This window comes from Geotrypetes seraphini, chromosome 1, assembly GCF_902459505.1.
Source record: "Geotrypetes seraphini chromosome 1, aGeoSer1.1, whole genome shotgun sequence".
NCBI classification, from domain to species: Eukaryota; Metazoa; Chordata; class Amphibia; order Gymnophiona; family Dermophiidae; genus Geotrypetes; species Geotrypetes seraphini.
The window spans coordinates 127,620,595-127,636,444 of NC_047084.1; the positions used below are offsets into that span (position 1 = coordinate 127,620,595).

At 46.3% G+C, this 15,850-nt stretch overlaps 1 protein-coding gene across 5 annotated transcripts in view; it reads right to left on the reverse strand.

Moving 5' to 3' along the window:
* The window catches only part of PRDM5 (PR/SET domain 5), a 192,377-nt gene that overhangs the window by 126,507 nt on the left and 50,020 nt on the right, over nucleotides 1-15,850 (reverse strand). For 4 of the 5 annotated variants that reach the window (XM_033938203.1, XM_033938213.1, XM_033938238.1 and 1 more), the window contains 2 exons: nucleotides 12,286-12,378; nucleotides 11,850-11,971 (listed from right to left, as the gene is read on the reverse strand). In XM_033938203.1, the coding sequence (XP_033794094.1) occupies nucleotides 11,850-11,971; nucleotides 12,286-12,378 (215 nt within the window). The remainder of the gene's footprint in view (nucleotides 1-11,849; nucleotides 11,972-12,285; nucleotides 12,379-15,850) is intronic. The other variant, XM_033938221.1, reaches the window with a different exon arrangement.

Here is a 15,850-nt window from a genome sequence, read left to right on the forward strand (position 1 = left end):
TCGTGTGATTGACACACGATCGACGGATGCTTTTTAAGGCGCCTGTTACAGAATCCAGGCCTAAATGGTAAAAAGCTCATAGGTATACAAATGGGATTCTTAGCATTTAGCGCATACAAATTCTGTTAGAATGTACTATGCTTTAGTTAAGCTCTGGAACACGTTGCCAGAGGTTGTGGTAAAAGCGGATAGCGTAGCTGGTTTAAAGAAAGGTTTGGATAAGTTCCTGGAGGAAAAGTCCAGAGTCTGTTATTAAGATATAGGGGAAGCCTCTGCTTGCCCTGGATCGGTAGCATGGAATATTGCTACTCCTTGGGTTTTGGCCAGGTACTAGGGACCCAGATTGGCCACCGTGAGAACGAGTTATTGGGCTTGATGGACCATTGGCTATTCTTATGTTCTTATGTGAAAGGGCCCCTGTAGAACTCAACTAGGCTTTTCATCTGAATAAAATTAGAAAGAGACTAAAATGTGGTGTTCATAGTTAAAACTGTTTGTTTATATCTTAAATAATAAAATGCTAGCCCGCGCATGCGCAGTAGCGAAACGTGTTCCCTGATCCCTTTTCTGTCGGGATGTGGCTGCACGACTGCGCATGCGCTAGATGGCGCGTTGAGGAGTCATAATGCAGACCCGGAAGAGCGAAGGAAGCCTCACACTGAGCAACTGTATTTACACTGTGCAACGAGCCTCTGCAACGGTCCCGGGTTACTCTCAGCCCACCTTTCTCGCAGTCTGGCCTGCTACCTTAGTCCTTTGCCGCCGCCGCCACCCCCTTCCCTTCCCGCGGTCGACAAACCTCTTGCCTCCAGCAGCCGCCGCAGCACTGTAAACACGCTGCTTCGCGGCCTCTACTGCCTTCATTTGCTCTTCCGTTTCTCTGATGACGTCATCAGGGACACGGAAGAGCAAATTGGGGCAGTAGAGGCCGCGAAGCAGCGTGTTTACAGTGCTGCGGCGGCTGCTGGAGGCAAGAGGTTTGTCGACCGCGAGAAGGGAAGGGGGTGGCGGCGGCGGCAAGGGACTAGGGGAGCTGGCCAGACCGCGAGAACAGAAAATCGCGTGAGCCACGAAGAGACAGGGAGGAACTGGGAAGAAGGAAGAGGGAAAGGGGCCTGCTTTGGGGTAAGGGTGTGCTTGGAGGCAGACAGCTTTGCTTGGGGGGGAGACAGAAGGGGGAACACAGAGAGACAGGGAGGAACTGGAGCGGGAGAGGGAAAGGGGCCTGCTTTGGGGGAGGGGTGTGCTTGGAGGCAGACAGCTTTGCTTGGGAGGGGGAGACAGAAGGGGGGGCCACGGAGACACAGTCAGGGAGGAACTGGAGGGCCAGAGGGAAAGGGGTCTGCTTTGGGGGAGGGGTGTGCTGGGAGGTAGATAGCTTTGCTTGGGGGGGAGATAAAATGGGGGGCCACGGAGAGACAGTCAGGGAGGAATTGGAGGGGTAGAGGGAAAGGGGTCTGCTTTGGGGGGGAGGGGTGTGCTGGGAGGCAGACAGCTTTGCTTGGGAGGGGAGACAGAAGGGGGACCACAGAGACACTGTCAGGGAGGAATTAGAGGGGTAGAGGGAAAGGGGGCTGCTTCGGGGGGAGGGGTGTGCTGGGAGGCAGATCATTTTGCTTAGGGGGGGAAGACAGAAGGGGGGCTACGGAGAGACAGTTAGGGAGGAACTGGAGGGGGAGAGGGAAAGGGGGCTGCTTTCTAGCACCCGTTAATGTAACGGGCTTAAAGACTAGTATAACTATATAACTAAATAATAGAGATAAAAGAACAGATGGAATTACAGTATTCCCCCGAAATTCGCAGGGCTTCTGTCCCAAACATGATGTCCTCCAATGATCTTTCTCTTCTGACAGTGTAACCAAAATTAGAACATATGAACAAAAGAATAACCTTACTGGGTTAGATCAAAGATCCATCAAGCCCAGTAGCCCATTCTCACGGTGGCCAATCCAGGTACCTAGTACCTGGTCAAAACCCAAGGAGTAGCAACATTCCATGCTATCGATCCAGGGCAAGCAGTGGCTTCCCCAATAACAGACTATGGGCTTTTCCTCTAGGAAATTGTCCAAACCCAAACTTCCTCATTAGGGCTTCAAGTGACTTAGCCGGTTTGATCTCTTTCAGAATCGATTTGTTAGTTCTTCTGGAGGTCCACAGCATGCATCAAATCCTTCTCCAGCACCAAAGCTCAAATGAGTCAATCTTCTGCATCCTTCATTGACCACTGGACAAGTCTCTCTTTGAATACTTTAGCAAAAGCCTTCATTGAAGAGTGCCTAAGAATCTTTTTTCCCTGCTAGTTGCTTCTTTGTTTATGAAAGAGCCCAGGACATTGAAATCCTTTACAACTTCTAGTCAACTATTTTACACTTGCAGGTCAGCATGTCCAGAATTGTATTGAGCTTCTCCATAAATCTGTCTTGCTCCTCTAGTTTAGCTCTGCTCACAGAAACTTTTCTAGCTTGTTCCCACAAGGATTTCAATTTTGTTTTAATCCTAACATGGATGTTTATAACAAGACCACTGAATTTTGGATTTGCTTTGTACCACTGAGCAACTAATCCAATTGTTAGGTCACTGTCCAAGAAAAGGAAAGGCAAGTAGGGGCTAGATTCATAAAGCCAACCGATCATGTACCGATCAGTTTGCGACCTCTTTACAACCAAATTTCCTGCGATCCGCTTCCAATCGTGCATGCAAATGAGGGGAAATGCATGCAAAGTAGACAGGGACATGATTCAACAAAGAAATTTTGTGCTGGCCGATCAACGCAAGAAACGACTGCTGGGGAACAGTCGAAAACGTCTTTCCGACTCTCCTGCTCTCTGCACGCCTCATCTGTCTCTTGCCTGCTCGCCCCAAATGCCGCCCTGCTCTGCCCCGCACTATGAGCCTGTGGTTTAATCCGCGGGTTTAAAGCGGGTTAAAACCACGGATTCGCAGGGCTATAGAAGTAAAAAAAAAGTTAAAAACAAAAATTTTTTTTAAACTCACGGCTCACAGGGGTCTTGACGCATGCGTAGACCATCTACAGATGGTCTGCGCATGGGTGGGATTGCACAATAGCGATCCGTGTAGGCCAGATGAGTCCTCATTTGAATGTTTCCATTTTGTGAATTCGTCGGACCTGCCCGGAGGTTTGTGAATCTAGGTCAAAGTCCCTGACAGGCTGGGTATCTGTAAGCTCTAAATGTAGATCAATATCTCCTAGCAGGACACTGTAAGGGGTAGATAAAGAGTTTCTGAGTACAAAAGATTTACTAAGCCCATCGATCTTACCTGATCCGTGGGTGATCCAAGGCAGGCTGACCGATTCTTCAACCCTCTGCATATAAATGGGGACGATCTGAGGCACGCCATTCACCAACGAGACGGATCGCTGGAGAGTGATCCCGATGCATGCACAGACCAGCTACTTTGCCTGTAGATGGTCTGCACATGCATCTGCTGTCCGGTTTTTTTCTTTTTACTCGTCCCTACTCTCCTGCTCTCTGCCACCCTTCTCTGCAGTGCAAGCCCGTGGTTTTAACCCACAGGTTAAAACCACGGGCTCGCACTGCAGGGAAAGTGTCTCCAAAGTTTGCGAGCAAGCCCCCTTTTAGCTGTAAATGAGGAGAGCAACTTTAAGGCTTCTCCGAAAGTCTCCTAGGACAGGGAGGGCACTATTGACCAGGTGGATCCAGAAGGAAGCAAAAGTTGGAAAATAAAAACACCCAACCCTCTGGATCTGTATAGAAGTGGCTCTCTGGAGCTTTGCTACTTCGGGTTACTAATTAGAACTAGGCTTCCCCCCCCCTTTTTTTGTGTTACCTACCAAATGTGTTCCCTGCTAAATGTTTTCTTTCTCTCTTTAAAAATTTGTAGTTCATCCCCTTCACCTTCCGTACCAGTTATGTATTAGAATGGTTAGAATTTGAATCAGAAAATAATATTAAAGATTGAACTAGGCCAGTTACTGGGCAGACTTGTACGGTCTGTGTCTGTATATGGCCGTTTGGTGGAGGATGGGCAGGGGAGGGCTTCAATGGCTGGGAGGGTGTAGATGGGCTGGAGTAAGTCTTAACAGAGATTTCGGCAGTTGGAACCCAACCACAGTACTGGGTAAAGCTTTGGATTATTGCCCAGAAATAGCTAGGAAGAAAAAATTAAAAAAAAATTATAATAAATTTAAATTGAATCAGGTTGGGCAGACTGGATGGACCATTTGGGTCTTTATCTGCCGTCATCTACTATGTTACTATGTTACTATGACTGTAACTATGTAAAAGAGTTTTGTTCTGCCCCCATTTTAAAAATGTTATACGCTTTGAAGCTTTTGATATTGCGTACATAACAAAAATGTAATAGATTTGAAACTTGCTTTTTTCATTCTAGAAAACAGAGAATTTAAGCTTGGCGGCAGAGCAGGAGAGTCAGGACTCTTTTCTGGGCTTCTCAGCACTTTCATTCATTTCAGGTACTGTTTTAAAGACGCTCTGGGACAACAGAGGTTCGCAGAGAGGCAGCAGCCCGCACAGCTTTTGAATTTTTGCCTGCCCACACGGCTTCTGAAACTCAGGAGCAGGAGAGTCGGGGCAGAGAGCAGGGCGGTCTGAGCAGGGTTTTTGCACAAGCGGCTGGTCCTCAGCAGTCGCTTGTTTTTGGATCGGCCAGCCAGTCGGTGTGCCTAAAAAATGTTTAGTGAACCGCTGCCAGCTACATTTGCATGCGCAGATCGGATCAAATCGGAGGCTGATTGGCAAACAAGGTTAGTGAATTGGGTCAGGGTCACAAAGGGGTTGCTAAGTGATTGGGACATGATCGATGGGCTTAGTGAATCTAGCCCAAAGTCCAAGAACATAGTAACATAGGAGATGACGGCAGATAAAGACCCGAATGGTCCATCCAGTTTGCCCAACCTGATTCAATTTAAATTTTTTCTTTTTAGCTATTTCTGGGCAAGAATCCAAAGCTCTACCCAGTACTGTGCTTGGATTCCTACTGCCGAAATCTCCGTTAAAACCTACTCCAGCCCATCTACATCCTTCCAGCCATTGAAGCCCTCCCCAGCCCATCCTCCACCAAACGGCCATACACAGACACAGACCGTGCAAGTCTGCCCAGTACTGGCCTTAGTTCAATATTTAATATTATTTTCTGATTCTAAATCTTCTGTGTTCATCCCCCGCTTTTTTGAACTCAGTCACAGTTTTTACTCTCCACCACCTCTCTCGGGAGCGCATTCCAGGCATCCACTACCCTCTCCGTAAAGTAGAATTTCCTAACATTGCCCCTGAATCTACCACCCCTCAACCTCAAATTATGTCCTCTGGTTTTACCATTTTCCTTTCTCTGGAAAAGATTTTGTTCTATGTTAATTCCCTTCAAGTATTTGAACGTCTGAATCATATCTCCCCTGTCTCTCCTTTTCTCTAGGGCAGGGGTCTGCAACCTTTAAGACTTAAAGAGCCACTTGGACCCGTTTTCGAAAAGAAAAAAAAACTTGGAGCCGCAAAACCATTATAAAACAAATCTAACACTGCATATATTGTTTCTTATCTTAATGCTATATACAGGATCACTAAATTGAAAATAAAATCATTTTTTCTACCTTTGCTATTTGGTGATTTCATGAGTCTCTGGTTGCACTTTCTTCTTCTGACTGTGCATTCAATCTTTCTTCCTTTCTTTCAGCCTCCTGTATGTTTCCTCTCCTCCAGACCTCATTCTCTCCCCCAACTTTTTCTTTCTGTCTCCCTGTTCCCCCTTCTTTCTGTCTCCGTGCCCTTCCCCAAGCCACTCGGTTTGCTGCCACCGCAATCGGGGAACAGCCCCCAAGCCACCGCCGTCCCAAGCTTTCCCTGCAGAAGTGTTGCGCTGACCAGCATTCCGCTCCCTGACGTCAATTCTGACGTAGGAGAGGAAGTTCCGGGCCAACAAGGCATTTCTCCTCATTCCATCCAGCCTGAGCCCCATCTCTCCTTGATCCAGCATTTCCCTTCTGTGTCTGTCAGAATTACCATTCCACCTATTTTCCAGCATCACCCTTCTTTGTGTCCATCTCACCTATATCCCTATCTCACCACTTTTTCAGAATCTTCATTTGTCTCTGTCCTTATCTTTACGCCATGTTCACCATTTGCCCTTTCAATGTCTTTATCTCCCCCCCCCCACACACTTTTTCAGCATTACTTCTATGTCTCTATTTCACCTCCTCTTCATGTCCCCTCTGTATATCTATCCTTATTCAGTAGGTCCTGCTTACCCTTTCTCTTCTTTGTGTCACTATCTCCATTTTCAGCTTTCCCCCCTTTTCCTTTGTTACTGCACCCTGTAGCTAGAATCTTTCCACCCTCCCTCCACTCCAGCCCAGCCCAGTATGAAAGATTTCCTTTTGTTTCCCTCCCCTCTCTCTTTCTCTCTCTCTTCTCTTCCCTCACCCACGAGTCCTGCATCTGGCCCTCTCCCTTCTACCTGCACCTGGCAACACCCCCCTGCTCCGCGGCTCTCTTCAGCAACTCGTCAGCAGCAGTGATCAAGACAAGCTGCCGACATCGAGGCCTTCCCTCTACGAGTTCCGCCTTTGTGGAAAAAGGAAGTTGAAACAAGCGGGACTCGCAGAGGGTAGGCCCCGACGTCAGAAGCTGCTGCTGAGTTGCCGAAGAGAGCCGCGGAGCAGGGGATGTGGCCGGAAGCAGGTAGAAGGGAGAGGGAGATAGGAAGGCTGTAGATCTCCGGAGCATGACACCGACCCCGGCCAGGATGATTTCTTTTTCAGGCACCTTACAAGTCCAGCGTCGCGGCGGGAAATAGCCATGCTGAGCAGTGAGCTCAGCACTACACAGATGAAAGCCTTGCTTGCTGATTGGTCCGGCGGCACGGCGGGGCGGGGCCGCCGGACCAATCAGCAAGCAAGGCTTTCATCTGTGTATGTGCTGAGCTCACTGCTCAGCATGGCTATTTCCCACCGCGACGCTGGACTTAAAAGGTGCATACCTGCGTGACACACTACCGGAGCCGCAGCAAAGGTGGAAAAGAGCCGCATGCGGCTCTGGAGCCGCAGGTTGCCGACCCCCGCTCTAGGGTATACATATTCAGGGCTTCCAGTCTCTCCTCATACGTCTTCTGGCACAAGCCTCCTATCATTTTCGTTGCCCTCCTCTGGACCTCTTCAAGTCTTCTTATGTCCTTCGCCAGATACGGTCTCCAAAACTGAACATAATACTCCAAGTGGGGCCTTACCAATGACCTGTACAGGGGCATCAACACCTTCTTCCTTCTACTGACTACACCTCTCTTTATACAGCCCAGCATCCTTCTGGCAGCAGCCACTGCCTTGTCACACTGTTTTTTCGCCTTTAGATCTTCGGACACTATCACCCCAAGGTCCCTCTCCCCGTCCGTGCATATCAGCTTCTCACCTCCCAGCATATACGGTTCCTTCCGATTATTAATCCCCAAATGCATTACTCTGCATTTCTTTGCATTGAATTTTAGTTGCCAGGTATTAGACCATTCCTCTAACTTTTGCAGATCCTTTTTCATATTTTCCACTCCCTCTTCGGTGTCTACTCTGTTACAAATCTTGGTATCATCTGCAAAAAGGCACACTTTTCCTTCTAACCCTTCAGCAATGTCACTCACAAACATATTGAACAGGATTGGCCTCAGCACCGAACCCTGAGGGACTCCACTAGTCACCTTTCCTTCCTTCGAGCGACTTCCATTAACCACCACCCTCTGGCGTCTGTCCGACAGCCAGTTTCGGACCCAGTTCACCACTTTGGGTCCTAACTTTAGCCCTTCAAGTTTGTTCAACAGTCTCCTATGAGGAACTGTATCAAAGGCTTTGCTGAAATCTAAGTAAATTACATATAGCATATGTAATTACATATGTCCACGATCCAGCTCTCTGGTCACCCAATCAAAAAATTCAATCAGGTTCATTTGGCACAATTTACCTTTTGTAAAGCCATGTTGCCTCGGATCCTGTAACCCATTAGATTCAAGGAAGTACACTATCCTTTCTTTCAGCAACACTTCCATTATTTTTCCAACAACTGAAGTGAGGCTCACCGGCCTGTAGTTTCCTGCTTCATCCCTGTGACCACTTTTATGAATAGGGACCACATCCGCTCTCCTCCAATCCCCAGGAATCACTCCCGTCTCCAGAGATTTGTTGAACAAGTCTTTAATAGGACTCGCCAGAACCTCTCTGAGCTCCCTTAGTATCCTGGGATGGGTCCCGTCTGGTCCCATCGCTTTGTCCACCTTCAGTTTTTCAAGTTGCTCATAAACACCCTCCTCCGTGAACGGCGCAGAATCCATTCCATTTTCTCGTGTAACTTTGCCAGATAATCTCGGTCCTTCTCCAGGATTTTCTTCTGTGAACACAGAAGTATTTGTTTAGCACATTTGCTTTCTCCTCATCACTCTCCACATATTTGTTCCCAGCATCTTTTAGCCTAGCAATTCCATTTTTTATCTTCCTCCTTTCACTAATATATCTGAAAAAATTTTTATCTCCCTTTTTTACATTTTTAGCCATTTGTTCTTCCGCCTGTGCCTTCGCCAAACGTATCTCTCTCTTGGCTTCTTTCAGTTTCACCCTGTAGTCCTTTCTGCTCTCCTCTTCTTGGGTTTTTTTATATTTCATGAACGCCAACTCTTTCGCCTTTATTTTCTCAGCCACTAGGTTGGAGAACTATATCGGCTTCCTTTTTCTCTTGTTTTTATTGATTTTCTTCACATAAAGGTCCGTAGCCATTTTTATCGCTCCTTTCAGCTTAGACCACTGTCTTTCCACTTCTCTTATGTCCTCCCATCCTAACAGCTCTTTCTTCAGAAAGAAGTCATGCTGGGCACTTGGACACCTCCCTGTGGGTACGTAGAACAAGAAGCAGAAAAGGGGATCTTTCAAGGTGTTGCCATTAAGTTGACAAGATAGAATTTCCAGGTTTTCCATTTGGTAAGAGTCTAGGATAGTGAACTTGAAGGATTCCTTGACCATGATTGCCAGGCCTCCTCTCTTGTGTCCTTGATTAAAGGGTCGTCTGGGAATGGGAGCCAGGTTTCAATCAAGAGTAGGCAACCCAGTTCTTCAACCGAGAGCCAATCCTTCCCCAGTGTTGCTTTTTTTCTGATGGAACAAATGTTGATGTAGGCACCAGGGATTGGGATGGGATCACGGATCTGTTCAGTGGTTAGAAGCAGAATTTGCTTTAGGGGTCTTTCATTGCCACTCTTGATTTCCTGTGCCGTATTATAATTTGAATGGAGTATGAACCTAGGTCGGTACAGTCAATCAGGTTCCAGAAGGTGGGTGTAGGCTTGGGGTGGGATGTGAGCCTCCAGGGGACATACCTGACTGGGATTGGCTAGATGTCATTGCCCTTCGTGGTCTACAGGCAGATTGTGCATAAGTAAAGGAGGATTAATGGCTACCACTTCATTCTCACTTTTATGCTGTAGGGGTTCTAACAGCAATTTAGGTGACTAGTAATACCTGTTTGAGAAGGCTTTCAGTTGCTAATTTTCTTTTAAAAACTGCCTGCGGTACTCATTGGCAACCAGCTCCTTCAGGTAGGAGAGTGGGGCACCTGGCAGGTGAAGCTGATACTCACTGTTCCTCCCAACACCTTCATGTCTGGTCAGCTCCACTCGAGGTTCCAAGAGTTCATCCCATATCTACCATGCAGACTCTGGTTCCCTCGGTTGATGTAACATGGACGTATTCTTCCAGAGCAAGGGACTATTTTGGTCCATATTCTAAGCTTCTTCAGTGAGGGTCGTTTGTGGGGGTGCTAAGTCACTGACCTCAACAGCCTTTGTGCTCAAGAACTCTCGGTGCTCTTGGTGGTTTGCTTTTTTGTGGGTCTGTTTATGCGAGGTGATGAGCTGTTCAAGGGTAAAGTCTGGGAGGGGCTCAGGGATCTCACGTATGAAGAAAGGTTAAAAAAACTGCGGATGTACTCACTGGAGGAGCGAAGAGAGAGAGGGGACATGATTGAGACCTTTAAGTATATTACTGGGCGTATAGAGGTGAAAGATGATATCTTCAGTCTTACAGGGCCCTCGGTAACCAGAGGACACTCGCTGAAAATCAGGGGAGGGAAATTTCAGGGTGATGCTAGGAAGTACTTCTTCACCGAAAGGGTGGTCGATCATTGGAACGAGCTGCCTCAGCGGGTGATTGAGGCCAGCAGCATGTTAGATTTCAAGAGAAAATGGGATATTCATGTGGGATCTCTAGGAGAGTAAGAATCAGGGAGTGGGTCATTGGTATGGGCAGACTCGATGGGCTATGGCCCTTTTCTGCCGTCAATTTCTATGTTTCTATGTTTCTATCTATACCAGGGGTAGGGAACTCCGCTCCTCGAGAGCCGTATTCCAGTCGGGTTTTCCCAATGAATATGCATGAGATCTATTTGCATGCACTGCTTTCAATGCATATTCATTGAGGAAATCCTGAAAACCCGACTGGAATATGGCTCTCGAGAACCAGAGTTCCCTACCCCTGATCTATACCGAACACTAGCTTGTTGACAGCATCGGGTTATGGCCATTTATGCTTTGGAGGTAATCTTGCAGTTGTCCAGTGTAATCTGGGGTATAGATAGGCGGTGGGTGGCAGGAGATAAGAGACCTTTTGGGACAGATTAGGTAAACTTTTGGGCTCAGTCTCCTCGGTCCACACAAAGGGCCCTTCAATGGGGCCCACCAGTGGGAATGACCTGCCTCGCAAGCAGCCCTTTTACAAGGACTGAAGATGGCTCGGCATGGTCAGTGGGCAAAGCTTCTGTCTGATGTGGGAAGAATCCAGTAGAGTAAGGAGGGAGAAAAATGGTGGAATCCTTCCTCCTTACCTTGCTGATAGCTGGAAAGAGCAGACTTCCTTTGTCAGGTGGGCGGGGTTTGTTGCCTCATGTGGCTGGACTCCCGGTGAGGTAAGGAGGATCAGATTTAGCTTCCTCCTTACCCTATTGGTCTTCGGGAGAGAAAGGGAGCAGTCTCCGGAGGCCAGCCCTTTGAGGGGTGAAGAAGAGCAGAACTCCTTTGTCAGGTGGACGGAGCTTGTTGCCTCGTGTGACTGGACTCCTGGTAGGGTAAGGAGGGATCAGATTTAGCTTGCTCCTTACCCTGCTGGTCTTCGGGAGAGAAAGGGAACAGTCTCCGAAGGCCAACCCTTTGAGGGGTGAAGAAGAGCAGAAGGGTGGGGCTTGTTCCCTTGTGCGGCTGGACTCCTGGTGGGGTAAGAATTGCCATACCGGGACATACCGAAGGCCCATCAAAATTCCAGGCTTGCTTATAATGTGCACTTGGGGCAGACTGCCCCCCAACACCCTGCCACTGCTCTTGGGTGCCCCTGCAATGGGCTGATAGTTATCCTTACAATAACATCCCACATATGCACAGATGTGTGCCGACACCTTCATTATACTCGGGTATGCACACGTACTCAGTGCATGTGTCTGGCAGGCTTACCCTAATTTGTTCACAAGTCCTGTGTGCTTCAAATTTGCATATAATTCGCTTATTGCGTCAGCGGGCCAAACTTTCTCGTTATTACTAGTATTAGTTATTTATAAACCGCCTATCAATGGAGGTTCTAAGTGGTTTACATTCAGGTACTCAAGCATTTTTCCCTGTTCCAGCAGGGTCACAATCTAACATACCTGGGGCAGTAGAGGATTAAGTGACTGGCCCAGGGTCACAAGGAGCAGAGGCTTCAGCTCTAATCACTAGGCCACTCCTCCCTGAAAGCTCATGTTAGAAGCTGCGCACTCAGCCATCGGCACAGGACTCTAGCTATCTGCATCGGCCCCAATGGACACTGCTGTGGCGATTCCCAGTTCTCAGTCACTTCTTACCAATGTGAATGTTCTCCCTGTGCTTCTTCAGCACTTCTTTGCTCTTGAACCTCTTCCCACAGATGTCAGTTTTGCATAAGAAGCGGGCATCCCCCTGGCAAGCTGCTTTGTGCTGCTCAAAACTATAAGAGAAGGCATGGAGAGAAGAGAGAAAGCTTTAGCAAAAAGGAATACACGAAGCCAAATTGTTAAGATGCCCATGTTTCAGGACACAAGCTCCTCAGCAAAGGATCCAAAGTCGTCTCATGCACTACCTAGAGCAGAGAAAGCAGAACGGATTACATTTCTGTCTGAAAGGCCAGAAAGAAGCAAGAGTCAAGCTGCTAGGCTGTGAAATTCATAGAAAAAATGGACATACTAAAAATTACACTATAAGCTTGAAACAGGCCAGCAAAGAAGAGAGAGCAGAGCAGGAATGGCATAAGGAACACAGAACCTCGACTCAGACTTGAAGGAGGTGCTAGAAACAGAACATCGACAGCTCCTGGAGGAATCTCCTAGACTGCTGCTCTCTGTGCATTGAAGGACACTGGGGGGAACAGAAAAAACACAAAAAAACAAGAGAACCTCCTTGATGTGTAATACTGACAACATCCCCTCTCTATATATGCAATTTTTCTCTTTTCCACAAAATCTCCCTCCAACTTTATGCATCAGGACAACCTGTGCATTTCATGATTTGTATAATACATGATGTTTTCTTCAAATTGCAGGAATCTGGCACATAAACTACATTACATTATAATGATTCTTCTACTCTGCAATCTCCTTATTCAGCTTCTAAGCAGATTACATAAAGAAAGAGAACTTGGGCAAGACCAGGAAATACACAGGCGACACATTTTGACTTCTGTTTACTTGAGACATTTATCCTCGTCCAATTCCTACAATAATCCACCTTCGTTTTAGAGCTACTTCCAAAACAGAAGAGGTTTTACTGCCTTACGAAATGTACTACAGTTAAATATTTGTCTTATTATGGACAGCAGCGAGTTCCACGGTTTTACCCCTGAATACAATTTCCTTTTTTTGGGGGGGGGAGAGGGAAGGGACAGAGAATCTGCACTAAGGTGAAGATTCTCAAAACTTACCGTGCCCCCAGCGATGCTCGCTATACCTATTCTAGCCGGTTTAGTATGCATGTATTTAGTGGCTGATTACCAAAACGGCTCATCATGGTCTTTTCCGAGCTTTCTAGAAATCTCTGACTCGGCTATGCAAATGTAATACAACGAAGTCATTAATATTAAAATGAACACTCCAGGCGATTCTCTATCAACACTGGGTGATTCCCTCATTGTAGTACATTTAACATAGAAACATGATGGCAGCTAATAATGGTTACTGTGGATGGTCCATTTGGCTTTCTCGCTCTGACAGATCCCAGTCTCCACCACTTCTTCCGGGAGACTGTTCCACACATCCACCACCCTTTCTGTAAAAACGTCTTCCCTTAGATTACTCCTGAGCCTATCACCTTTTAACTTCATCCTATGCCCTCTCATTTCAGAGCTTCTTTTCAAATGAGAGACTCTCAACTCATGCACATTTAAGTCATGTAGGTATTTAAATGTCTCTATCATATCTCCACTCTCCCGCCTTTTCTCCAAAGTATTGAGATCTTTAAATCTGTCCCCATATGCCTTATCATGAAGGCAACACACCATTTTTGTAGCCTTCCTCTGGACTGACTCCATCTTTTAAATATTTTTTTGAAGGTGTGGTCTCCACAATTGTACACAATATTCTAAATGAGGTCTCACTAGAGTCTTATACAAGAGCATCAATACCTCCTTTTTCCTACTTACTATACCTCTCCCTATGCACCCTAGCATCCTTCTAGCTTTCACCGTCATCTTTTCAACCTGTTTGGCCACCTTAACATCATCACATACAATCACACCCAAGTCCCGCTCTTCCGTCGTGCACATAAGTTCTCCACCCCCTAAACTATACCGTCCCCTCAGGTTTTTGCAGCCCAAATGCATGACCTTGCATTTCTTAGCATTAAATTTTAGCTGCCAAATTTCAGACCATTCTTCAAGCTTCACTAAGTCTTTCTTCATGTTATTCACCCCATCCTGGGTGTCTACGCTATTGCAGATTTTGGTATCATCAGTAAAGAGGCAAATCTTATCTGTCAGCTCTTCAGCAATATTACTTATAAAAATGTTAAAAAGAACAGGCCCAAGAACAGAACCTTGAGGCACACCACTGGTTAGCATCCCTTTCCTCAGAGCAATCTCCAATGACCACTACTCTCTGTCGCCTTCCACTCAACCAGTTCCTGACCCAGCCCGTCACTTTGGGTCCCATCCCGAAGGCACTCAGTTTATTTATTAGACATTTGTGTGGAACACTATCAAAGGCTTTGCTAAAATCTAGTGCACTCCCTCTATCCAATTTTCTGGTCACCCAGTCAAAGAAATTCGATCTCGGACAGAACGAGAGCCAGAAGGCCTTGAGCATGCGCAGATGCTCAAGGCCCAGCCCAGGCAAGAGGCGGGAGATTTCTTTCAGTCGCACAACCGGCAGATGGGGTAAGGAGCATGTTTGGGAGGAAGGGCGGACGGATGCCGCTTTCAGCATGGGGGTGTGATGCGGTTCTCGCGGGGGGGGGGGGGAGCGATGCCGGTTAGAACGGGGGGAGGGGGTGATGGAACAGCGACGGTAGCCTCGTTGGGGGGGAGGAGGAGGTAGAACGAATCAAAGCGAGTTTCCATTCATTCCTATGGGGAACTTGATTTACTAGCATGCTTCTGGAAAGAATTATGCTCGTAAACCAAAGTTCCACTGTATATCTAAAAAATGTATTGTCTCCTAGTTTTACCGTGCCAGCTATTTTTTCTTCCATTTGCATCTTTGCTTTCCTGACTACACGACCAGCCTCTCTTAACTTTTCCATATATTATTGCCTGTCTTTTATTTTTCCGCAATCTTTTGTAGTTTATGAAAGCTAACCTCTTATTCCTTACCTTCTCAGCTACTACTTTTTGAGAACCAAAGTGGCCTTCTTTTCCTCTTACTTTTACTTACTTGCCTCACAAAAAGGTTTGTCACTCTTATAATTACTCATTTCAGGTTTGCCCACTGCATTTCCACTCCTTCCAGATGTTCCCATCCAGTCAACAATTCCTTGATGTAATCCCCCATCCAAACAAAGTTAGTTGGTTTTTTTTTTAAGTCTAGAACCTTTGCTTTTGAATGAGACCCCTCTATACCCATCTTAATATTAAACCGTACCATGCAGTGATCACTGGATGCCAGAGGATCACCCATTGTAACATTAGAAACACTTTTCCCGTTTGGAAGCACTAAGTCCAGTATGAGCCCATCCCACTTGGGTTCCATTACCAACTGCTGGAATATTTCTCCTTGTAGAGAATTTAGGATCTCCTTACTTCTAGAAGACCCGTAATACTGATTCCCCAATTAACATCCGACATGTTAATAATATTATTATTAATAATAATAATATTAATAATAATAATATTATATAATATTAATAATAATAATATATTAATAATAATAATATTATATAATAATAATAATAATATTATATAATAATAATAATATTATATAATAATAATAATTTTATTTCTTATATACCGCCAAAGCCATAGTAGTTCGAGGAGGTTTACAACTAAGAAGGGCTGGACAATTAGCGAAAATGGTACAATGGTACAATCAGAGAAAATAGGTGGCAAAGAGAAATGGTACAAACAGAGAAAAAATAGGAGCAATCAGCGAACAGTGGTACAATAGGCGAAGAATGGTACAATCAGCGAGGATAGGTACAATCAGGGTAAAAAAATGGTACAGGGAAGAAGGTCAAGACAATCTGCGTAAAGGACATGGTGAGATAGAAGGGGCCTGGGTAGGGCATAGGGGTCTTAGGGTGTGAATCGGGTGAAAAAATTAGTTTTTAGTAGTTTCCTGAAGTTTAGGTAGGATGAAGTGCGTGAGATGATGTGGGCCAGCCAGTCATTGAGCTGACCTGC